The sequence below is a fragment of the Hevea brasiliensis genome, chromosome 9 (genome assembly GCF_030052815.1).
Source record: "Hevea brasiliensis isolate MT/VB/25A 57/8 chromosome 9, ASM3005281v1, whole genome shotgun sequence".
Classification (NCBI taxonomy): Eukaryota; Viridiplantae; Streptophyta; class Magnoliopsida; order Malpighiales; family Euphorbiaceae; genus Hevea; species Hevea brasiliensis.
The window spans coordinates 73977649-74002975 of record NC_079501.1 but is presented as its reverse complement, the minus strand read 5'-3'; the positions used below and the strand labels follow the sequence as shown (position 1 = coordinate 74002975).

General features: G+C 35.1%; 1 protein-coding gene across 2 annotated transcripts in view; it reads left to right on the top strand.

Moving 5' to 3' along the window:
* The window catches only part of LOC110670713 (probable acyl-activating enzyme 16, chloroplastic), a 94841-nt gene that overhangs the window by 25401 nt on the left and 44113 nt on the right, over nt 1-25327 (top strand). The window contains exons 5-12 of one of the 2 annotated variants that reach the window (XM_058153798.1): nt 9909-10120; nt 12454-12572; nt 13145-13294; nt 13435-13502; nt 14861-14966; nt 15587-15745; nt 20901-20954; nt 21037-21117. In XM_058153798.1, coding sequence (XP_058009781.1) covers nt 9909-10120; nt 12454-12572; nt 13145-13294; nt 13435-13502; nt 14861-14966; nt 15587-15745; nt 20901-20954; nt 21037-21117 — 949 coding nt within the window. The remainder of the gene's footprint in view (nt 1-9908; nt 10121-12453; nt 12573-13144; nt 13295-13434; nt 13503-14860; nt 14967-15586; nt 15746-20900; nt 20955-21036; nt 21118-25327) is intronic. The other variant, XM_058153799.1, reaches the window with a different exon arrangement.

Here is a 25327-nt window from a genome sequence, read left to right as displayed (position 1 = left end):
TCTACCTCTGTATGTGCCTCACCTCTATCGGGCGAGTAGCCAGGGGCTTGTCTCGCCTCGCTCGATGCTTTTCTTTAACTTTAGCAACACTGAATCCACCTCTATATGTTTTTTCCTTTCATGAAAAATAGGATTAGAGGCGATATACAATGCTTCTTGATTATCATAAACCAATTTCATCTGTTGAAAGTTCCCACACTTGAATTATTGACAAGCTTTTTAACCAAATAAGCTCACAAGTGGCAAAAGCCATGGCTCGGTACTCTACTTTTGCCCTTGACCTAGCCACAACATCCATCTTTTTACTTTTTCAAGATATTAGATTTCCTCTAATTAGGACACAATACGTTGAAGTAGATCATCTATCTGAGGGAGAATTTGTCCAATCTGCATTAGAATATCTTCATACAATAGTCCCTGTCCTGGGGCTCCTTTGATGTATCTAAGGATGCCAATTGTTGCGTTCCAATGACTATCACAAGGAGCTTGAAGAAATTGACTAACCATACTTATAGCAAAAGAAATATCTGGTCTTGTGATTGTGAGATAGTTAAGCTTACCAACCAGTCTCCAATATTTACTCCTTGCAGAGGTTTCACAACTGTCATCATTATAGCTCAATGTCTAGGATCATGATAGTGGATACGTAAGAGAAAGGTGTTAGACACTTCTTACGCCTGGTTTAACCTCGTTAATTCGAGTGCCAGTCCTCTACTAATGTTTCTAAAAGTCTTGTTTATTTTTCATTTTTCAAACTTCTTATCTAAAAATGCAATTTCTAAACCTACACACACAAGTAATTTAAACAGGGGGTTATTGTTTACAAAAAAATTTCATGCACAAGTACTCCCTATCTATGGAATTACTAAATTAAATTAAGAGAAATTTACTGAATGACTATAATTAATCTATTAATGTCAATTTAATTTGCCAACAAATTCAATTTACAAACAATCCTAAGTTTCTAATTAATCTATTTTATTTTTTTATCAATTTACTCTAAAGATAATTAAACTAAATAAATTATGTACATGTTTAACTTATCCTAATAAACACATAAAGGCTCAAGTAATTATATCCTTGAAATATTTGTTTCTAACATGTTAATTTATTTTATTTTTTTACCAAATATTTAATTACATTTAATTTACATGCCAAAGTTGATTTTTTTATAAAAACAATATTTAATTTATTTTATCTAATATTTATTTAATTAAATTTCATACACAAGTGGGTTAAAGATATAAATAAATTTGATTTTATTATTTACCGAGTAAATTCTATTATTACTATGTATTACATACAAAATTATTATTTTAAGAAAGTTTAATGGGTACTTACCTTTTAATTATTACATGTTAGAATCCCTTAATTAGTGTATTAGCTATAAATTAGAATGTAAATTAGCGATATTAGGGATATTTGTATTTATTAGATTTTATTTTTTTCCTATCAAGGTTATAGCTTTTGTGTATAAATTTGAATCAATTATACAATGAAAAAATAGATAGAAATTCTTCTATTCTCTCTGATTTCATCATGGTATCAGAGCCAAGTTACCTCATCTGGCTTTTTTTTTTTTTAATTGCAGAGAGAACAGTGAGAAATAGTTAGGGTGTGTGAGTAAGCCTTGAAAGCGGGTCTGTCGAGGGAGGTAGTTGTCACCTCCCCTCTAGGAAGGAAGAGCATCTTGTCATCAGTCCTCGCTTAGAGTCTCGCCGCCATCCGGTGAGGTGGGTGACCCCATGCGCTATCAGAAGGTTTCTGGCCCATCTACACGCGTCGGCGAGTGAGCATGTTTTTGGTCTATTTTTCTGGCCGCGTCTTTTTTTGCCGACATTCCTAGTGCACTGCGCCTTTGCTCAGCCCATTCCTATCTCTTGGTTTGCAATTATATTTTTTTGAGTATTTGTTTCGCTTACTGTTTCTTTTAATCAATTCTCTAAATCATGTGTGATGGAAAAAATTCAATAGCTGAAGGGAAAATGACTGCTGTAACTGAAAATTCATCTTTAATTATTAGCCCCGTAAAGCTTGATGGGATAAATTACCTTGCATGGTCTAGATCATGTTGCCTTTTCATTGAAGCTAGAGGGTTGTAGGGTTATCTTACTGGAGATAAGCAAAAACCAGAAAAATCTATTTCTATCTACAGTCAGTGGGAGTTAGAAAATTCCCTTATCATGTTATGACTCATCAATTCCATGCAACCACATATAGCTCATGAGTATTTGCTATTGAATAGTGTAGCTACCATTTAGAGTGCAGTTTCTCAGACCTATTCTCAAGCTGGGAATGTTGCACAAGTGTATGAGTTTCGAAATAAGATTCATGGTATGAAACAGGGTAAGCTAACTATTCCTCAGTATTATGCAGAGTTGAGTGGTCTATGGGAAGAACTGGATTTTTACAAGGACTTGCAGACCTCATGTACTGATGATGCAGTTAAATTTCAGAAGTTGGTTGAGAAAGAGTGGATCTATGATTTTCTTGCTGGGTTGAATGTGGAAAATGATCAGATTCAGGTCCAAGTACTTGGGAAGAATCCTTTACTTACCTTAAGACAGACATACTCTTATGTTCAGCAGGCAGAGGCAAGAGGAGTGTCATGATTCATTCTATGTCTGTTGATAAGGCAAGGCTAGATGCTAATTCCTCGTGAGAATAGTCACGTGGTCCATCTAATAAGGATCAGTTATACTGTGACTACTGTGGAAAAACTTGGCATACTAAGGAAAACTGTTGGAAACTGCATGGTCGCCCTACTAAAGGCCGTGGAGGAAAAAAGTATGGGCTCTACTAGACCACAAGCTAATGTATCCGAGGTTGCGAATCTTTCTGAAGATACTGCTACTAATGGGATGTTTTCCAATGAAGTGTTACAGACTCTAAGGCGTTTGCTATCACAACTTGGATTACAATCCACTACAATTGCCTCTTCTAATTTCGTCAACTCAGGTAATGCTTGTCTTGTCAATCTTAATAATTCTTTTTGGATTATAAATTCTGGAGCAAAAAAGCATATAACAGGCTCTTCAATAAATTCATATTCTATTCTCCATGCTTAGGAAAGAAAAAAGTCCACATTGCGGATGGATCCTTATCTAATGTTTCTGGAACAGGTTCTGTTAAATGCACTCTTAATATAAGTCTTAGTTATGTTTTATATATGCCTAGCTTTCCTATTAACCTTTTGTTTGTCAGTTCTATCACAAAAGCTCTTAATTACAAAATTGAATTTTTTCCAAATCACTGTATATTTCACGAATTGACGACAGGAAGAACGATTGGCAGTGGTAGACTATAAGATGGGCTATATCTCTTGAATGATTATGTTGGCCAGGCCATGTTGGGGCAATCTATGGGTGCTGAAAAAAAAAATTATCCATTGGCATAGGAGACTAGGACATCCTTCATTTACTGTTTTAGAGAAACTTTATCCTTTTTTGTTTAAGCAATACAAAACTAAATTGTTAGTATGTGATGCTTGTGAGTTTGTTAAATATAGTAGACAATCTTATCCTGCAATAAATAATAAGGCCTCAGTCCCTTTTATGACTATCCATTATGATGTATGGGAGTTTACTCAAACTGTCTTTATCAGGTTATAGATGGTTTGTAACCTTTATTGATTGTTGCAGTGGATTAACCTAAGTATATTTGATGAAAGGGAAAAATGAAGTTTTTTCTTGTTTTCAGCAGTTCCATAAAATGATTAGTACACAGTTTGATGCTCATATTAAAATATTGAGAACTGATAATGGTACATAATATATGAATGGAGTCTTTCAGGAGTATTTGAAGTCACATGGGATTTTACATCAGACTAGCTATGTTAATACTAGTTCACAAAATGGGGTGTCTGAGAGAAAAAATAGACACTTACTTGAGGTTGCTAGGTCTCTTATGTTTACCATGAATGTTCCTAAACCTTACTGGGGGGATGCTATTCTTTTTGCTGCATATCTTATTAACAGGATGACTCTTCGGACATTGGAGTTTAAAAGTCCTTTAGAGGTTTTGTAGGGTAAAAATTCATATATTGTTCTTCCAGAGGTATTTGGTTGTGTTTGCTTTGTTCATAAGCTTAATAGTGGGAAATTAGAACCTTGAGCCCTCAAATGTGTTTTTGTTGGTTATTCCAGTACTCAGAAGGGATCCTTAATGGAAATATTTTGTGAGTATGGATGTTACCTTCAGAGAATCTGAATCTTATTTTCGTTTACCTCTCAGGGGGAGCATAGGAAGGAAGAGGTGGTGTCTTTCCCTTCAGTCTCATCCTCTTCCAACCTTTAACTTCAGGGAGAGAATTTGGGTTTAGAGCCTACATCTAACAATGATACTCAGGAGGAGTCACCTAAACCTCGAGGGAGACTGAATAGGCCAGATTTGATAATATATACTTAGCGAAGCAAGACAGATATAGCCATCAAGCAGGAGATTGATGATCAACCAGAATCCCTGGATTCAAATCCTAGACATATTGAGGTACGTGATGAGTTTTCTTTAGCTCTTGATGAGTCTAATTTTGATTCTCAGTCTGTTTTTCCTTCTTCTGATAATAATCTTGATATTTCTATTGCTCTCCGAAAAGGTATTAGAACCTGTACTAAACATTCCATTTCTAATTTTATTTTCTATAATTCTCTGTCTCCATCTTACAGAGCCTTTCTATTGTCTGTTTTCTCTGTCTCTATCCCACAGAATTGGAAGAAAGCATGTCTTGATCCAAAATGAAAGGCAGCTATAGTGGAGGAGATGATAGCTTTAGCAAAGAATGAGATGTGGGAATTGGTTACTCTCCCACTGGGAAAGAAGCTAGTTGGATGTAAGTGGGTGTTCACTATGAAGCATAGAGCAGATGGTTCAATTGAGAGGTATAAGGCCAAATTGATAGCAAAAGGCTTTACACAGACGTATGGGGTAGATTACCAAGAGACCTTTGCTCTTGTTGCTAAAATGAACACCATCAGAATTCTGATGTCATGTGCAACAAATCCTGAGTGGGACTTGCAGCAATTTGATGTTAAAAATGCTTTTCTACATGGTGACTTGGAAGAAGAAGTGTATATGGAAATTCCTCTAGGGTTTGAGGATGAGAAGACAAGAAGGAAAGTTTGCGGATTGAAGAAAACTTTGTGTGATTTAAAATAGTCACCTACGGCATGGTTTGACAAGTTCAGTAAAGTGATGATCTCCTTTGGATACTGTCAAAGCAATGCTGATCACACCTTGTTTATGAGACATCGTAGGGGCAAAATCACACTACTTATTGTCTATGTGGATGATATTGTGGTAACTGTTGACAAGAAGGAAGAAATGGCTCTTTTAAAAGAGCACCTAGCACAGGGGTTTGAAATCAAAGATTTGAAAAAGTTTAAGTACTTTCTTGGAATAGAGGTTGCCAGATCCAATAAGGGAATCTTTATTTCTCAAAGAAAGTATATCTTGGATCTGTTGGAAGAAACAGGAATGATGGGCTGTAAACCGACAGAGTCTCCCATTGAGGCCAATCATAAATTGTAAGCTGGAGTTAGAAAATTAGTGAATTTAGGGAGATATCAGAGGTTGGTTGGCAGATTGATTTATCTTTCCCACACTAGACCAGACATAGCATATGCAGTGGGTTTAGTTAGCCAGTATATGCATGGTCCTCGTGAATCTCATTTGGAGGCTGTTTTCCTTATCTTGCGATACTTAAAATCTGCACTTGGGAAATAACTTCTTTTCTCAAAGCATAGTCACCTTCAGATTAAAGCCTTTACAGATGCAGATTGGGCTGAGTTTCTTGATGATAGGAGATCGATATCAGGATACTGTACTTTTGTTGGTGGTAATCTAGTCACTTGGAGCAGTAAGAAGCAAAATGTGACAGCTAGATCGAGTGCAGAGGCCGAATTCAAGGCAATGGCTCAAGGTATCTGCGAGTTATTGTGGTTACGGAAGTTGATGGGGGAATTAAAACTATTGGAAGCTAATGGTTTGTTTTTGTTCTGTAATAACAAAGTTGCAATCAATATAGTTCACAATCCAGTTCAGCATCATCGGACCAAGCATACAGAGATTAACAGACATTTCATAAAAGAAAAACTTATGGATGGTTCCTTAAGTTCTCTTATGTAGGTTCGAAAGACTAGTTAGCTGACGTGCTCACTAAGGGGTTAAGTTGTAAGGTGTTTCATACCCTAGTTTGTAAGTTGGGCATGTGCAACATACATGAACCAATTTGAGGGAGAGTGTTAGAATCCCTTAATTAGTGCATTAGCTGTAAATTAGAAGGTAAATTAGCGATATTAGGGATATTTGTATTTATTAGCTTTTATTTTTTTCCTATTAAGGTTTTAGCTTTTGTGTATAAATTTGAATCAATTATACAATGAAAAAATAGAAAGAAATTCTTCAATTCTTTCTGATTTCATCATTACAGTTGCCATTGGAGCAAGTTACTCTTAAAGAAGGGTCTTCTTTTCTAGTATGACAAGTTAATTCCTGTCTTACTCCCGTTAAGCTTAACTAAGCTTCATGCAATTATTACCCTTTTTGATACTTACCTTAGGGCTACTTACCCATTTATTTTTTAAAATAAAATAAACATTATAATTAAAAATTTAATCACTTACAGTATTAGCTTTTAATGGGCCAAAATTTTACAATGGCCATAGGTCCATCTAGCCTAATTCTAACATATCATAACACCATATCATATCATGTACAACATTAAAATTAGATCAAAATAAAATTTAAAACTTGAACCCTAAAAAAATAAGCAAAATGGAATTTTTAGATCTGACAGATTTACTGTGTCTTTGTATTTAAATTTCTAAAAATATACAGAAAAATTACAGGAGCAAGATTAAACATCATATTAAATTAAAAAATTAATAACCAGATCAAAATCATTACTAAATAATTTACAAAAGTAAGAGCTTTTAACAATGATAGATTTGCACTACCTTTTTAAAACTGTGATTTCTCTTAAACTATAAAAGATTTTTTCGCGAAATCAATGGAAAAAGTTAGATAAGATTTTGAATTTAATTTTAGATGCAAGAATCGCAGAAAAAGATGGAGAATTGAGGGAGACATGAGCCTTGAAAGTTGGCTGCAATGCAAATTGCGATTTGCTGACACCCTAACCTTGGATAGCCATAACTCACTCAATTTAACGACTTTTTTCATGATTCTTGAGGCTAAAATTATCATAATTTTATGAAAATTATAAATATAATTTTTATAGAAATATGAATACACAAATTAATTAAAATGAAATGACAACAATAAGAACATGTGCAAAGTTGTTATCACCTTCAAATTTTTCACATATATATGAGACCTTCTAAAGGCACACAGACATGAAAGAACATATATATGGCATATTCCTTGAATATTCATAATTTAAAATACATACTTTAAAGAAATCTTGAAAGTTTGTTGAAGAAAAAGGAAGAAAGTAAGAAGAAGAAATGAAGAGTGAGATGGGAAAAGCTTATCGAATTAGAGAGATAGAGTGAGAGTCTTTTCTTGTGTTGTGTTGTTCTCTCCTCCCCTCTTTCTCTCTAACTTTTTTTTTTGAGAGGTATTTTTAGGGTTTAGGTCAAAAAATTATATAGGAAGTTTATGTAATTATTAAATAAAAAGATTTAAGAAGTCTTAAAGAGAAAACTTTCTATTTAATTTTTATTGTCGTTTAAAAAATAATAAAGGATTGTGGAGTCAGGGGGAGGAGGATGATCTCTTAATATATACTGTCCAACCAATGTCTAGTCCTCTCCCACAGCCTGTTCCTTCTGTCTCTAGACCTACTCGACCTCCCGTTGTCCATGTTTATTCCAGGAGATTGGAAATTCCTGACTTAGATCCTCCACCAGCTACTTCGTTGGGAGATCCTGTACCTCATACTGATCATGATTCTGATCTAGACTTACCCATTGCTCTTCGTAAAGATAAACGTTCATGTACTTACCCTATCTCTTCTTTTGTTTTTTATAATCAATTGTCTTCTTGTTCTCGGTTACTTCTTTAGACTCTGTTCCTATCCCTAATACTGTTGGTGAGGCACTGTCTCATCCTGGCTGGTGTGATGCTATGAAAGAGGAAATGGAGGCTTTAGATGCTAATGGTACATGAGAACTATTGCCTTTGCCCACTGGTAAGAAAGCTATTGGTTGCAAATGGGTATTTACAGTAAAGGTAAATCCTGATGATTCTGTGGCTAGGTTAAAAGCACGCCTTGTAGCAAAAGGATATGCTCAGACATATGGGATTGATTACTCTGACACTTTTTCTCCTGTAGCTAAATTTACTTCTATTCGCTTGTTTATCTCTTTAGCAGCTACATATGATTGGCCCCTGCATTAATTGGATATCAAGAATGCTTTCCTTCATGGTGATCCTCAGGAGGAGGTGTATATGGAGCAACCACCTGGGTTTGTTGCTCAGGGGGAGTTGGGTAAAGTTTATAGGCTTCGGAAGTCTCTTTATGGCTTGAAACAAAGTCCTAGGGCATGGTTTGGAAGATTCAGTGAAGCGATGAGAATTTGGTATGCAAAAGAGTAAGTGTGATCACTCAGTATTTTATAGGCAATCTGATGCTGGTCTAATTCTCCTGGTAGTCTATGTGGATGACATTGTCATCACTGGTAGTGACTCTGCAGGTATTTCATCTCTTAAAACCTTCCTCCAAACCCAGTTTCAGACCAAAGACTTCGGATTATTAAAGTATTTCTTGGGTATCGAAGTTATGAGAAGTAAGAAGGGTATTTTCTTGTCTCAAAGAAAATATGTCCTTGATCTATTGACAGAGACAGGAAAATTAGGTGCTAAGCCTTGTAGTGCACCAATGACTCCAACTTTACAACTGTTAGCAGGGGATAGTGAGTTGTTTGAAGATCCAGAGAGATACAGGAGATTGGTAGGAAAATTGAACTACCTTACAGTCACTCGTCCTGACATTGCTTATGCCGTTAGTGTGGTAAGTCAGTTTATGTCTTCCCCAACTGTTGCTCATTGGGAAGCCTTGGAACAAATCTTGTGTTATCTGAAGGGCGCTCCAGGAAGAGGTTTGCTATATGGTAATCATGGGCATTTGAATGTTGAATGTTTTTCAGATGCCGACTGGGCTGGATCTAAGGTTGACAGGAGGTCAACTACTGGATATTGCGTTTTTGTTGGAGGAAATTTGGTGTCTTGGAGAAGCAAGAAGCAGAGTGTAGTTTCTCGATCTAGTGCTGAATCCGAATACAGAGCCATGGCACAATCAGTATGTGAGGTAATGTGGATACTTCAATTACTAGATGAGACAGGTTTTAAGACCTCCCTGCTTGCGAAATTGTGGTGTGATAATCAAGCTGCTCTCCATATTGCTTCTAATCCGGTGTTTCATGAGCGGACCAAATATATTGAGATTGATTGTCACTTTATTCGTGAAAAGATTCAACAACAGATCATCTCAACAGGACACATCAAAACTGGAGAGCAGTTAGGAGATATTTTCACAAAAGCTCTGAATGGAGCTAGGATTGACTACATTTGTAACAAGTTGGGCATGATTAACATCTATGCTCCAACTTGAGGGGGAGTGTTATGGAAAGTCAATCACTATATTATTTCTCTGTATATTCTGTATTCTGTATTCCTATTTAGGATTTCTTATTTAGGATTTCTTCCTAATTAGTAGAACACAATTATAGGAATCAATTGTATATATATACCCATGTACAGATTAATTGAAATCAAGGAGAATCATCTCTTTCTACAACATCCATACTAAAGGGAAGTAGGACATTCAGTAAGAGATCTATCCTGTTTCGTTGACCAATAAAACTCATGACTTTTTTGAATTTCTTTCGCCTTCAATGTGTAATGGCATTAGTGATATTGCTGATTTTTTTCCATTCTCATTCCTACAGTGTTGCAATTGCAGTGGACAGTCCTGAATTGTTCAATCGGATTGCAGAAACATTTTCTTCCAAGGCAGTTATCAGATTTATCATTCTGCTTTGGGGAGATAAATCATGCCTAGCTATCAACGGAATGGATGGCATTGCTGTTTTCAATTACAAAGAAATTATAGACTTGGGACGAGAGAGCCATAGATCTTTGTTCGACTCTGATTATGCTAGTAAGTCAGTCACGTGTCAATATATTATTCATTATATGTATTTTTAATCTCTCTCTGGGACATTTTTCCCTATTTGTTTTGTCAAATCTGGTGTTTATACCCCATTTAATATTCTATAAAGAGTTAGTCTTAATTTGTGGGTAGGTAAATCAAACCTTAAGTTACTGATATGAAGCTTTGTAAAATCAGTTTTTTAACAATGCTATTAGTTGCATGTTTTTTGAAATAATTAGTATATTTGAGAAAACTCAATGAGTAAAACAGAACTAGCAGAACTATTGATATTTATGTAAGAATGTTATTTGTCATAGTTCTAAGAATTGTTGCTTTTGGGTCACTGGTTAGAATTGGAAAAGAAATACCTAATAAGGTTTGTTCACTGGCTGCATCACTTGAGTTTACTGGTTTGCTTCCTCATAGAATTTTTCAAACTTTTTATATTTATGGTTTTTGTTTTTTCAATTTAGGTAAGTGTTCTGCAAGTCTTGAATGGCCCTCACACACAGATATATATTTATTTATTTGTAGATTATTTTATTGAGTCAATTAGAGTCCTTAGTTTGGAACAATTGCTAGGATATGTATAGACATATCAATAAACTTTCATTTCTAGGTGTGAATATTTTTGGAATAGAAAATTAGATAGAGCATGTTGCTCTTCTTTCAGTGTGATTATGGCTTTCAAATATGCTCTCATGGCATGATTTTAAATTGTGATTGAAGGATTGCAATGTTGGCATGTTGTGTGTAAAGTGCAATGTTCTTGAGTGGTTATATCATGAAATTCTTTAAAGGCTTAATACATAAATTTTCTCTTGAACTAATTGTGAAAAGTCTATTGGACCTTCAACCTTGTATTCCAACTTATTGCATCCATAAATTTTTTATTTTTGACTTATTGCAATCTTAAACTTTTAAAGTTTTATAACCATTACATGATATGCTTAACTCATCAATGAATAATAACAATACATTATTATATATTGTTTGAAGTAAAGAGATATAAAGTCATGTATTTATCCATTATTTATTGACAAGCAACTAAAATCATGCCTATTGGTTGATAAAAACTGTAAAGTGCAATAGACCAGAATAAAAATATAAGAGTGTGATAGCTCGAAATAGAAGGTCAGAGATGCAATAGAATTTTCTTAACTAGTTCAAGGAAAGATTTATATATTTGGCTTTTTAAAAAAAAAAAAAAGAAATTAGCAAAATAACTCAAATTGATAGTATATTAGGATTTGACTTGGAAATGCAAGATATCAATAGTTATGGCAATTAAAAGTAATATTTGTTGACTTCTGATACTTTGCTTATGTGAGATGGTTGGTGATTCCTTATGAAGTAGTGTCATGGAGGATTTTGGTAGTTGTATCTATCATGTTTATTATCTTGATTCTAGAATTCTCCTTGCTTGTTAAGATATGTCAAAAGTAGCTTACACCTACACAAATATGCATTACCTTGAGGTCTCTGATGACATTGATAAGTAACAATTTGCATACTGATTGCATCCTTAACAAATTAGGCTTGGCCTCAGGAATCTTGTTGCATTGCATAATATGTTGTCCATTCAAATGGGTAATAACTAATAAGAACGATAAGTTGCTGATCTTGGCCACTTGAGATTTACATTTGATAATCCATATTGCATAATTATATCTATTGGTGGAACTGTATCTATGTCCACTGTGTCCAGAGCTGTAATTAAGTTCATACACGCCATCATATCTTTTTGATCTTTGATGTAGTTTTCTTCTGTCTTGGCCCTTTGCATGTTTGAATTGTCAGACATTTGGTAGTTAAGATGGTGAATTTTTTTTTCTATTCCATTTCTTTTGATCTCTTTCTAATCCCAAAATCTTGTTATCAAAGTATTAAGCGTGCATACATTTTGATTGTCCGCTTGTCTCCTGTGTATTTTGAACTTCTCGTAAATCATGGATGTTATCTACCACACCAAATATGGAACTCTTGAGTGATAAATATGAGAAGCTCTACTTTGAGATGCAGCAGTCTAGATAAGGTAATAATCATAAGGAATTAGTGGTTGGTGCAAATTTTGACTACTAGAGGAAGTAAATAACCAGAAATTGGGGTTCTTTGTACTTTGGAAAGAAGAATCATATGTGGTCTAGCTGAACTGATTGTTTTCGAACGTAAATATCACATGAACAGATTGAAAATGCTTAGTTTCATTCCGTGAAAAAAAAAAAAAATCTATCTGAAAAAGCAAAGAAAAGACTACAAAGTGCAATCTTTTGCTTCTTTTTGATTGATTACCTTAAAATAGGTTCTATGCAACTTTTCAGCTACTGATGTGTTTGCAGGGCAACACTATATGTATGAAACAATCAGCTCAGATGACATTGCTACACTTGTTTATACTAGTGGAACCACTGGAAATCCTAAAGGTGTAATGCTTACGCATAACAATTTGTTGCACCAGGTTTGTTTAGTGTTGCTCTCTTTCCTTTTAGCTGCTTTAGTCAAGGAAACTATACTATTAGTGTCTCCTTTTATGTGGTTCACTTAATCTATTAAATTATTGAATAATGCAAAATACTTTGTAAAAAACAGAAATTTAGCTATTGAGGACCTGTTTTTACAGGGCTAGCAATTGGGATTAGTTAAAGCCTAAGAATTACTTGTATCATGATTAATGGTTTGGGTTCCAGATCGTCTTTGTTTCTAATCTAGAGATTCTGAATAGCCTTATGTACTGTAGAACTAGCCTTGTTAAGTTATGCAACTTACTCTATCTACTCGTTATTAATCTGTTTGAAGCACAGGAATCTAGAAATTCCACAAAGCCGCTTGCTTCTTTCTTTGTCGTCTATCTAAATACTCTCAAAATAGTACAATAGCTATCTATTTTGCAACTAGTTTGCTTTGTCTCGAAGAGAAACTGTTGTTAAATCATTGTAACACTGTGAAATACATTAAGAAATTCTTCAATTCTCTCTAATCTCAACAATTAACTTATTACTAAAGCTATTCTTAGTGGCATTTGTTTTCCAGATAAATAATCTCTGGGAAATTGTTCCTGCAATACCTGGGGATAGATTTCTAAGCATGTTACCGCCTTGGCATGCGTATGAGCGCGCTTGTGAGTATTTCATAATGACGTGTGGAGTTGAGCAAGTATACACAACTGTGAGAAACTTAAGGGTATGATTGAATTGTCAATTGAAATTATCCCTTGTAAATTGATAACCACCTTACCTACTGGTTGCCATCTTTAACTAGTTAAGCTATTCATTGCCTTATTATTATATATTATGGCTTAGTTGCATTATTTTTGTTGATAGGAAGATCTCCAGCATTATCAACCACATTACATGATCTCTGTTCCTTTGGTATATGAGACGCTCTACAGGTTTGTCCTTGTCAAGAGAATTATATCAATTCCTAGTGCATTGTCACATATGAAATTTATGCTTCAATTCTGATGATATTTTTATATATATTAGCTTCAAGAAAGACTTAAAAGCAAAAACTGTTACTTAATGCAAAAGTATCATCAATATTGAAAGGTTGGCCTAAATGGGAATGAAATTTTAAATGGCAATGGTCTAAATTCCTAGAGGTAATCTGAATTCCTATTGTACATATTTGTTCCGTAGAATTTCTAGGTATTCAAGTTTAAGATGATTTGATGGGTTACAAAGTTTCATATTTATGTGAATCTTTATTTTAATATGTGTATATGTAAACATATATTATGTATGTATATTCTTTGCGGGTGCATGAGCATATGTATTCATCTTCAATGAAATCATTAAATAAAATGACATTGTTTAGACCTGGTAAACTCTTGCCCAATGCCCATAGCTAAAGGCATGCCAAAATCGTTTCTATTTCATTCCTTGATGCTTTTTCAATAGTGTATATTAGGTTTTTGCTTTGGCCTACTAGACATAAAATGCCAAACATTTTCGCTAATTGACAATTACATCTAAACATTTTAATTTTGGCTAGAAAGAGCCAAACCTTTAAGGTTGGGAGCAATTGTATTTGAACCCTAAAATCAATTAGGGGGAATTTGAATTTTGTTGAAAAAAAAAAAGAAGAAGCTGATAAAAAAAAAAATCTTTAGTTAAAATATTTTGTTTTGGATAACAAAGTAAACTTAAAATGTAGTTTTAACACCCTGAAATTTGCATTTTTCTGTTACAAATTTTGATTGCTCACAATTTTAAAGGTTTACCCCTTTCTAGCCAAAATTAAAATGTTTGGATATAATTGCCAATAAGCGTAAACTTTTGGCCTTTTATGTTCAATTGGTCTTCTGCATTTATGACTAATAGCAAATTGTGTAATCATTAATTAGAATTATTTTATTGTTTTAAAAATAATTAAACCAAAATGGTATTCGCTAGCTATCTTAGTTCAGAAAAAGTTTTAGAAGACGAGTAGGTGGGTGGATAGGGCCCAGGGGAATACAGCACTTTTTTTTCCCTTAAGAAGTTTGTGCTGGTAAGCTTGTAAGTAGTATTTATAATAGGTGAGTCACTTAGGTTAGGTCTTTCTTTCTTTTAACTTTCAATAATATATTTACCCAGTCTTATTTCCTGAGGAGTTTGTGCTGAACAGCATGTTCTGATGAACTATAACTTTTTTGTTTCTTTTGTCCCCTTTTACAACCACCAGCTTTGTAGTTTGTTGTCCTATCTGCTTCATTTTGTTGTCTTGATTATACCCATATTAAGCAGGATCCTTTTATTGTCTATTTAGTGGGGTACACAAGCAGATATCTACAAGCTCCATAATTCGTAGGCTTGTTGCACTTACGTTCATAAAGGTCAGCTTGGCATACATGGAGTTGAAGAGAATTTATGAGGTTTGAAATTTAATATTTGCCCTTTTAACTTTGCAAAATATTCTCTATCTTTATAAGCATGGAATTAGAACTTGTTAGGCTCTATTTTTATGAGGTTTTTAGCATTCTTTAAAGCACAATTGTGTCACTGTTTGCAATTGGCTTCTAATGTTATCGATGTTATGATTCTTATAGCATGTAATTGCTTCTCTCTTTATCATAGCTTCTTAATTGCACCATGCACTTGGTGCTCTATAATTTTTCCTTGAAATTATCTTATAAGTCTATCGAGCCTGTGAGTTTGTTGGGTTCTAATGTTCACATTTCATGTTTATTTTGAATATAGCCGTACAAATTCAAATTTGGAGAGGTTGTGCTTTGTTTTGCATCCGTTATTAATCAAACAGAAATCTGCCTTTCTTATGAACAATAAATAAATAATTTTGTGGCGCCCATCAATTTAGTGGTGTAATGCTGTGAACGTTCTACTGGATATGTTTAAATCTTCTGGATAAAATCTTTGTTTCTTCTGCATGAACACAGCCTCATGCTGAAAAGATTCCTCAAATTAAATTTTAACAATGTAATGGAGACCTACATTCCAACACACAGCTACTTAACTAATATCACTGTCATTGTAGGGAACTTATTTGACAAGGATTCAGAAGGAACCATCATATCTTGTTTTGGTGTTGGACTATCTATGGGCAAGAATCATAGCTGCAATCTTGTTGCCAGTGCATAAGTTGGCTGATAAGCTTGTTTACAGCAAAATTCGCTCTGCTATTGGAATGAGCAAGGTTTTGTTTGCCATTTAGTTGCTATTTTAATGAACCTTTTGATATCTATGCCCCCTTTCCTCAAGCTTGATTATTCATTCAAATTTAAGTTGGCAATCCTTTTTGAAAAGCTTTGAATGAAATTGCATGAATTTCCTCCTTCCTCCATTCAAAGTTTTTTTGTTGTGATCGGCCGTTAAATAAGCCTCCCCACCCTCCGCTAGGATTAAGAAAAGCCATGAAGCCAAAATGAAAATGTAGGGAGAAAAGGGGAAAAATCTGGCATTTCTAAAAATGTTCTCTTCTTTTACTTCTCTCTGACTTTTCTTTTGAATTTTGGCATGTAGAAAGAGACGATTCTCCTTAATTTCAGTTAATCTGTACATGGGTATATATATACAATTGATTCCTATAATTGTGTTGTACTAATTAGGAAGAAATCCTAAATAGGAATACAGAATACAGAATATACAAAGAAATAATATAGTGATTCACTTTTCATAACACTTCCCCTCAAGTTGGAGCATAGATGTTAATCGTGCCCAACTTGTTACCAATGTAGTCAATCCTAGCTCCATTCAGAGCTTTTGTGAAAATATCTCCTAACTGCTCTCCAGTTTTGATGTGTCCTGTTGAGATGATCTGTTGTTGAATCTTTTCACGAACAAAGTGACAATCAATCTCAATATGTTTGGTCCGCTCATGAAACACCGTATTAGAAGCAATATGGAGAGCAGCTTGATTATCACACCACAATTTCGCAGGTAGGGAGGTCTTAAAACCTGTCTCATCTAGTAATTGAAGTATCCACATTACCTCACATACTGATTGTGCCATAGCTCTGTATTCCGATTCAGCACTAGATCGAGAAACTGCACTCTGCTTCTTGCTTCTCCAAGACACCAAATTTCCTCCAACAAAAACGCAATATCCAGTGGTTGACCTCCTGTCAACCTTAGATCCAGCTCAATCAGCATCTGAAAAACATTCAACATTCAAATACCCTTGATTACCATATAACAAACCTCTTCCTGGAGCGCCCTTTAGATAACACAAGATTTGTCCCAAGGCTTCCCAATGAGCAACAGTTGGGGAAGAGATAAACTGACTTACCACACTAACGGCATAAGCAATGTCAGGACGAGTGACTGTAAGGTAGTTCAATTTTCCTCCCAATCTCCTGTATCTCTCTGGATCTTCAAACAACTCACTATCCCCTGCTAACAGTTGTAAATTTGGAGTCATTGGTGTACTACAAGGCTTAGCACCTAATTTTCCTGTCTCTGTCAATAAATCGAGGACATATGTTCTTCGAGATAAGAAAATACCCTTCTTACTTCTCATAACTTCAATACCCAAGAAATACTTTAACAATCCCAAGTATTTGGTCCGAAACTGGGTTTGGAGGAAGGTTTTAAGAGATGAAATACCTGCAGAGTCAATCCCAGTGATGACAATGTCATCCACATAGACTACCAGGAGAATTAGATCAGCCTCAGATTGCCTATAAAATACTGAGAGATCACACTTACTCTTTTGCATACTAAATTCCTATATTGCTTCACTGAATCTCCCAAACCAGGCCCTATGACTTTGTTTCAAGTCATAAAGAGACTTTCGAAGCCTACAAACTTTACCCAACTCCCCCTGAGCAACAAACCCAGGTGGTTGCTCCATATACACCTCCTCCTGAAGTTCACCATGAAGAAAAACATTCTTGATATCCAATTGGTACAGGGGCCAATCATATGTAGCTGCTAAAGAGATAAACAAGCGAACAGAAGTAAGTTTAGCTACAGGAGAAAAAGTGTTAGAGTAATCAACCCCATATGTCTGAGCATATCCTTTTGCTACAAGGCGTGCTTTTAACCTAGCCACAGAACCATCAGGATTTACGTTTACTGTAAATACCCATTTGCAACTAATAGCTTTCTTACCAGTGGGCAAAGGCAACAGTTCCCATGTACCATTAGCATCTAAAGCCTCAATTTCCTCTTTCATAGCAGCACACCAGCCAAGATGAGACAGTGTCTCACCAACAGTATTAGGGATAGGAACAGAGTCTAAAGAAGTAACAAAACACCGAGAACAATAAGACAATTGATTATAAGAAACAAAAGAAGAGATAAGGTAAGTACATAAACGTTTACCTTTACGAAAAGCAATGGGTAAGTCTAGATCAGAATCATGATCAGTATGAGGTACAGGATCTCCCAACTAAGTAGCTGGTGGAAGATCTGAGTCAGGAATCTCCAATCTCCTGGAATAAACATGAACAACGGGAGGTCGAGTAGGTCTAGAAACAGAAAGAACAAGCTGTGGGAGAGAACTAGACATTGATTGGACAGTATATATTAAGAGATCATCCTCCTCTCCCTGACTCTCATACACAGATGATTGAGGAAAAAATGGAGTGGACTCAAAAAATGTGACATCTGCAAAAACAAGATAACGATTAAGAGTATGAGAGAAACAACGGTACCCTTTTTGCAGCCGGGAGTACCCAAGGAAGACACATTTGAGAGACTTTGGATCCAATTTTGTAACCTGTGGACGAACATCGCGCACAAAACAGGTACAACAAAAAATACGAGGTTCAATAGGGAATAAAGATTTTGTAGGAAACAAAGTAGTATAAGGAATATCCCCATTAAGGACAGAAGACGGCATACGATTGATCAAAAAATATGCCGTAGAAACTGCATCCGCCCAAAAGTGTTTAAGAACTTTCATCTGAAAAAGAAGAGCACGAGTTACCTCAAGAAGATGCTATTTTTTTTTTCGGCCACGCCATTTTGGGATGGGGTATCCACACAGGAAGACTGATGAAGAATATCATTTTGTATCATATAAGACTGAAATTGTACTGAAAAGTATTCTTTGGCATTGTCACTTCTTAATATGCGCACAGAAATATTAAATTGAGTTTTGATTTTATTACAAAAGGCACAAAAGATAGAAAACAACTCAGAACGATTCTTCATTAAATATAACCATGTAACACGAGAGTAATCATCAACAAAAGTAACAAAATAACGAAATCCAGTTTTAGAAGTAACAGAACAAGGACTTCAAACATCAGAATGAACTAATTCAAAAGTGGATGAAGCCCATTTATTAACTCTAGAAACAGAAAGCAAACGATAATGTTTTGCAAACTGACACGACTCACATTCTAGTACTCATAAAGACTGAAACTGAGGACATAGCTTTTTCATGGTAAACAAAGAAGGATGGCCCAATCTACAATGAGCTTTAAGAGGTGTTAAGGTACTGGAGCAAACAAGCGACCGCGGTACATGATTTTCCAGAATGTAGAGACCACTTGACTCACATCCTTTACCAATAATATGCTTCGTCGTAAGATCCTGAAACAAAAACTGGTTAGGAAAAAAGGAAACAGAACAATTTAAGGTACGAGTAAGTTTACTAACAGAAAGTAGATTAAAAAAGAATTTTGGTAGACACAAAACAGATGACAAAGAAATTGACGAAGTCGGGTTCGCAGTTCCAGAACCCATGACACAAGAAGTAGAACCATCAGCTAAAGTAACAGTAGAGGAAGTGAGATTAGACTTAAAAGCAGATAGAAGACTAGAATTACCTGTCATGTGATCTGTCGCACCAGAATCAATAACCCATTTGGATGAGAAAGACACAAGGCATGTAGTGGATTTACCTGACTAAGCGATCGCAGTGACAGGGGAACTGGTAGGCTTTAGAGATACCTGATACTGGGAAAACTGTGCAAAATTCTCTGCAGATACCAAAATAGTTTTCTCAGAGGAAGATACTGTAGAATCCTATGCTGCCATATTTGCCATCTGCGATCGTTGATTTTTCCTCTGAAGTTGCAGACAATTATATTTTGTATGGCCAGGCTCATGGCAATAATAACAAATGACTACTCTTGAGTCCTTATTAGAACTAGCCTCTCCATTATGCTGATTACTTCTGTTGCCTGTAATTCCTCCTCTACTTCCTCTTCTATTATCCTGTTGTCCATTTGGATTACGGCGAATAAGAGCACTACTGGCAGGCTGTGAAGATTGGGTACTCTCTGTACGAAGGACCCGTGTGAACGTTTCATGCAAAGAGGAAATCTCAGAATTGGAGAGAATCTGAGATTTAGCAGTCTCATACTCTGAAGGAAGGCCTGCAAGAAAACTCATAACAGCCAGTTGCTCCCGTTGGGCCTGTTGAACTTTCACATTAGGATTAAAAGGCAACAATACATTAAGTTCCTCATATACCCGTTTAAAATCCATAAAATAAGCCGTGAGAGACTTATCCTCTTTCTCAGCACGGTAGAATGCCTTACAAACATCATAAATACGGGAGATATTCCCTTTACCAGAATACAGAAAATCTAAGTAATCCATCAATTCCTTAACAAATTCACAGTGATTAATTAAACTAACTACCTCACTGTGAATTGAGTTCCGAAGCTGCAAAAACAACCGAGCATCCTCCCTTAGCCAAGTTTGTCATGTATCATCCGTAGATGGATCTTTAGTAAGGTGATAATCCTTATCAATGCTACGCAAATAGACTCTAACAATCTTACTCCACTCCAGGTAATTCGAACCACTAAGTTTGTGTTCCGTGATCTTAGTCATCACCGGAATCACATCAGAAATAACATTCTTATTGTCTGCCATTTGTTGAGACAAAGAAAACTAACCTAAACGCTAATCCAAAATGCTTACAGCAGCAAAATAACCCAAAATCACAAATCAAGCAAATACCGAAATAGGATCTAAGAGCCAAACCTCAGAAGTCCTTTAATGGTATACTGGATCAGGCAACAGCACACAGTGGTGGAATGAGGGGGTTGAGGCGACGCTAGTGATGTTGATCAGAGTCGAAACTGCCGGTCGGCGGCCAAGGTCTCTCCTGAGCTGGGTGGTGAGAACAAATAGTCACCCTATATAGATGACCTGCTCTGATACCATGAAGAAAGAGATGATTCTCCTTAATTTCAATTAATCTATACATGGGTATATATATACAATTGATTCCTATAATTGTGTTCTACTAATTAGGAAGAAATCCTAAATAGGAATACAGAATACAGAATATACAAAGAAATAATATAGTGATTGACTTTCCATAACAGCATAAATGTATCTTAGTCCTCTGATAATTTATCATTGATGCCTATGGTACAATGCAGGCTGGCATAAGTGGAGGTGGTAGTCTACCATCGTATGTTGATGAATTTTTTGAGGTAAGAGGTTCATCATTCTTTGCTGGGTCAATGATAGATTTTTTATTATGATATCTTATAGTAATATCTATAATACATGTAGGCAATTGGCATGAAAGTGCAAAATGGGTATGGTATGACAGAGTCATCTCCAGTTACTGCTGCTCGACGACCCACTTGTAATGTAAGACATGCATCCATTATTTTTGTAATGTTGAACTTCTTCTTAAGTTGAAACTTGACTATATTTAAGCAATATCTGAAACTTTTTGTAATTTGGAATTGATTTTACTTGAGCATATTTAAGCAATATCTGAAACTTTTTGAAATTTGGAATTGATTTTATCATTTAAAAGCTAAGTTTGTGTGCATGAAAGTTGTTATTGCAATTGAAAATCTTGAACGAGTACATGAGATACCCCCATATAAAATTTGAAATTTCATAATTTGTAGTTTATATACAACTTATATGGGACACTCATGCATGAATAATGGAATCACAGTGATGAAATCAGAGGTTTTGAAGAGAATTTTCTAGTATATTTATAAATATAAAAGTACTTTGTACATTTTGTTATATACACAAGAATCCTAACTATACAAGAAAACCTAAATCAACGGGAAACTAACAGAAATAGGAAACAAGGTATACAAAAGAAGAAAAAATAATAAGGAAAAAATAATAATCCCTATAATACAGGGATTTAATTTCGGATTTTGAACACCCCCGCTCAAGTTGGTTCATGTAAATCACAATGCCCAACTTGCAAAGTAGAGGATGATACATTTTGCTGCTTGATCCTTTAGTGAACACATTGGCCAACTAATCTTTAGAAGCCACATGAGATACATTCAACTATCCATCCACAGTTTTCTCCTTTATGAAGTATCAGTCAATCTCTATGTGCTTGGTCTGATCATGCTGTCAGTATCATCAAGGCGAAAGGTGACACTAAGGTTATATGGTACCCTATGGCCTTAGATGAGAGGTGAAGCGAGGGCTTTTTATATGTGTGATCCATCCATAATTTTCTCCTTTATGGAGTGTCAGTCAATCTCTATGTGCTTGGTCTGATTATGCTGTCAGTGTTATCAAGGCGAAAGGCGACAGTAAGGCGACATGGTATCCTATGGCCTTAGGTATAGGCAAAAGGCAAGGTGAGGGCTTTTTATATATATCTGCGTGTGTATGTGCATGTGTGTGTGTGTGTGTGTGTGTGTGTAACACCTCAATTTTAATTTCTACTTACTAGTAAAACTGCATACAGAAATTAAGCAATACCCATATAACTAAAACTTAAACAACAAATTAACAAGAAACATATCTAACAAAACAATTAAAATAAAAATTAAACAATACCCATATAACAAAAAACAACAATACCCATATAACAATAATCAAATTAAAAGCAGTACTCGTATAATAACAAACTAATAAGAAACATCTCATATCTTACAAAACAATTAAAATAAAAAAATAAAATAAATAAAACAATATGACCAACAGAGTAAAAAGAAGAGCGAAAAGAAAAAAAAGGAAAACAGAGGTTCTGTTTTGTTTAGTTTTGTTTTGAACTACAACGAAGTATAAGAAGAGAAGACGATTAGACTCTGTTGTGTTGAAACTTGAAAGAAGAAAAACATAGAAGAAGAGGAGAAGTGGAGAAGAGGAGAGAGAGAGAGAGAGAGAGAGAGGGAGATGAGACATACTTATTGTGAGTGAGATTCGAGAGAGTTGGCTACTGTGAGTGTGAGAGAGCTTCTGTTCTTGGTGGCGTGACAAAATAACTATGTTTGTTAGTGTTTACTTAATTTATGTGTTAAAAAATAATTAAAAAAGAAAAAAAAAAGTTATGTTAGCTGCTCTAAGGCAGCGCCACGTCAACTGGGTCGGTCACCTCCCTAAAGTGAAGGCCAAGCGAAGTCTTCGTCATCAAACCTTGGAGGTATTTCATATATACTTCTTCCTTTTAGTCTTCATGTAAAAAAAGGATTCTTGACATCAAATTGTTGTAAATTCCAGTTAAGATTTGCTGCGTATAATAATAAAACCCTGATAATGTTTATTGTTACAATGTAAGCAAAGGTCTTCTAATAATCCACCACAAACATGAAACCTTTTGTTACCAATTTGGCTTTGTATCTCTCAATTGAGCCATCTACTTTATGCTTTACAGTGAACACCCATTTGCTTTCAACTGGTTTCTTTCCAGCAAGGAGAGTAACAAGATCTCATGTCTCATTCTTTACCAAAGCTTTCATCTCCTCAACCATAGCAGCCTTCCATTTTGAATGAAGATATGCTTCCTTCCAATCCTGTGGGATAAAAATAGAAGAAATAGACAAGACGAAGGCTCTATAGGATAGGGATAATGAGTCATAAGACACATTATAGATGGGGTGTTTGGTATAAGCTCTAACCCTTTTTTTAGGGCGATAGGGACATTAAGATTAGAATCAAGATTAGTACTAGCACGGATACAAGGGGACCTTAGCATGGATAAAAGGGGACTCATTACATACCTCAGGTTGTTCAGGCTCTAAATACTGGAATCTGATTGATCAGGAGTGTCATGTCATGCTCAATGGCCTTATCTATTTTGTTCCGACGAGTTTAGATTCTAAAATCCAACTTATTCAATCTCCCTATAGGCTGGGGTGATCTGTCTTGAACATGTTGAGGTAAGTCATCTTGAACATTATTAAACTCTCTTTGAGAGATTGGGAGGAAAGAGGATGAGAAAGAAAAAATTAGCTCTTCCCTCTTATTTGCCTCTTGAAAAGGTGTCTAAAAATATGATTCTGATTCCCTAAAAGTGATATCCATACTTGAAAGATGGGTGATAACATTTGTACCCTTTTTGAGTCCCAGAATATCATACAAAAACACATTTAAGAGCTCGAGGTTATAATTTCCTAGCATTTGTCCTATGAATAGAGGACACAACTAAAGACTTTGGGTGGAACACTATAAGAGTTTTTTACTTGCAAAACTTCCAAAGGACTTTTAAAATCTAGAGTTCTAAGAGGCATCCTATTAATCATATAGGTTGCAAATAAAGCAACATATCCCTAGTAAGATTTAGGAAGGTTCATAGTAAACATGAGAGTCTGAGCTAACCTCAAGAGAATGTATATTCTTCCTCTCAAACAATCCATTTTGTGCACGCACAGCTTGTTTGATGCAAGATGCCATGTGAGTCCAAATAAGCCTAAAACACTCCATTCATATATTTTGTACCATTATTAGTTCTTAAAACTTTAACCTAAGCATCAAACTATGTACAAATCATTGAAAACACTTCATTTTTTGCTCTCATCAAATAAAAACAAATCAATTTAGTGCAACGATCAATAAAAGTGACAAACCATCCATAACCTGATAAATAAATTGTTTGGGTAGGCCCCATATATCAAAATGAATAGTCATGAAAGGAATCAAATTTTTATTATTTATTGAAGGATGAGAATATCTTGTATGTTTAGCAAGTTCACAAGGATCACAAACTAGCAAATCTTATTTGCATTTCTAGGCAGAGTAGTATATAACCTCTCTAAAGCTGAAAAAGATGGATGTCTTATACGCCTATGCCACTAGATGATCTTTTCATTAGCATTCATAGATTGTTCTAGCAAAGCTTGGTTTGTACTAGGATTTGAGAAACCACAATCTATCATCCAAGAGATACAAAAGACAAAAGATTAATAGGAAGCTAGGAACATTAAGAACCAAAGTTAAATTTATAGTGGGATTGCAAGCAATAGAACTTGTTCGAGAAATAGTGGCTATAGATCCGTCCGCTATGCATACTTCTTCTTTTCCTGAATATGGAGAGTAAGTAGAAAATTTATTCGAAGAGCCTGTCATATATTTGTTTGCTCTAGAATCTATAACCCAAAAGGATTTGTCAAAATTAGCAAGAAAAGTATTACCTGATTTGACAAAATTAGAAGAGGTAATTATGGAAGATTGAGATTCAAGCAGAGACGGCAAACACCTTAGAGATTGAACTTCTTCATTAGAAAAAAAATCCAAATATTATTTGTTCTTTCAAAGTAACCCATTGTTTTGACAAATTCGCTTGTGATCAGGTCAAGGACAAGGGCTAGGTAAAGGCGCAACACACGAGGAACAATTGAAAAATGCCAAAAAAAAAAAAAAAGGTCCGCGTGCTATGAACAGTACCCATGGGCCGTGCTTATGAACAATGTCGGTAAACAACACCAATGAACAGTGCACGTGAACAGTATCGATGAACAGTACTAAAGCTCGCCCTAATGAATCGAAAGATCTGATACCATGATGAAATAAGGGGTTTTGGAGAGAATTTTCTCGTATATTTCTCAATGTAAAAAAGACTTTGTACATTATGCTATTTATGCACAAGAATCCT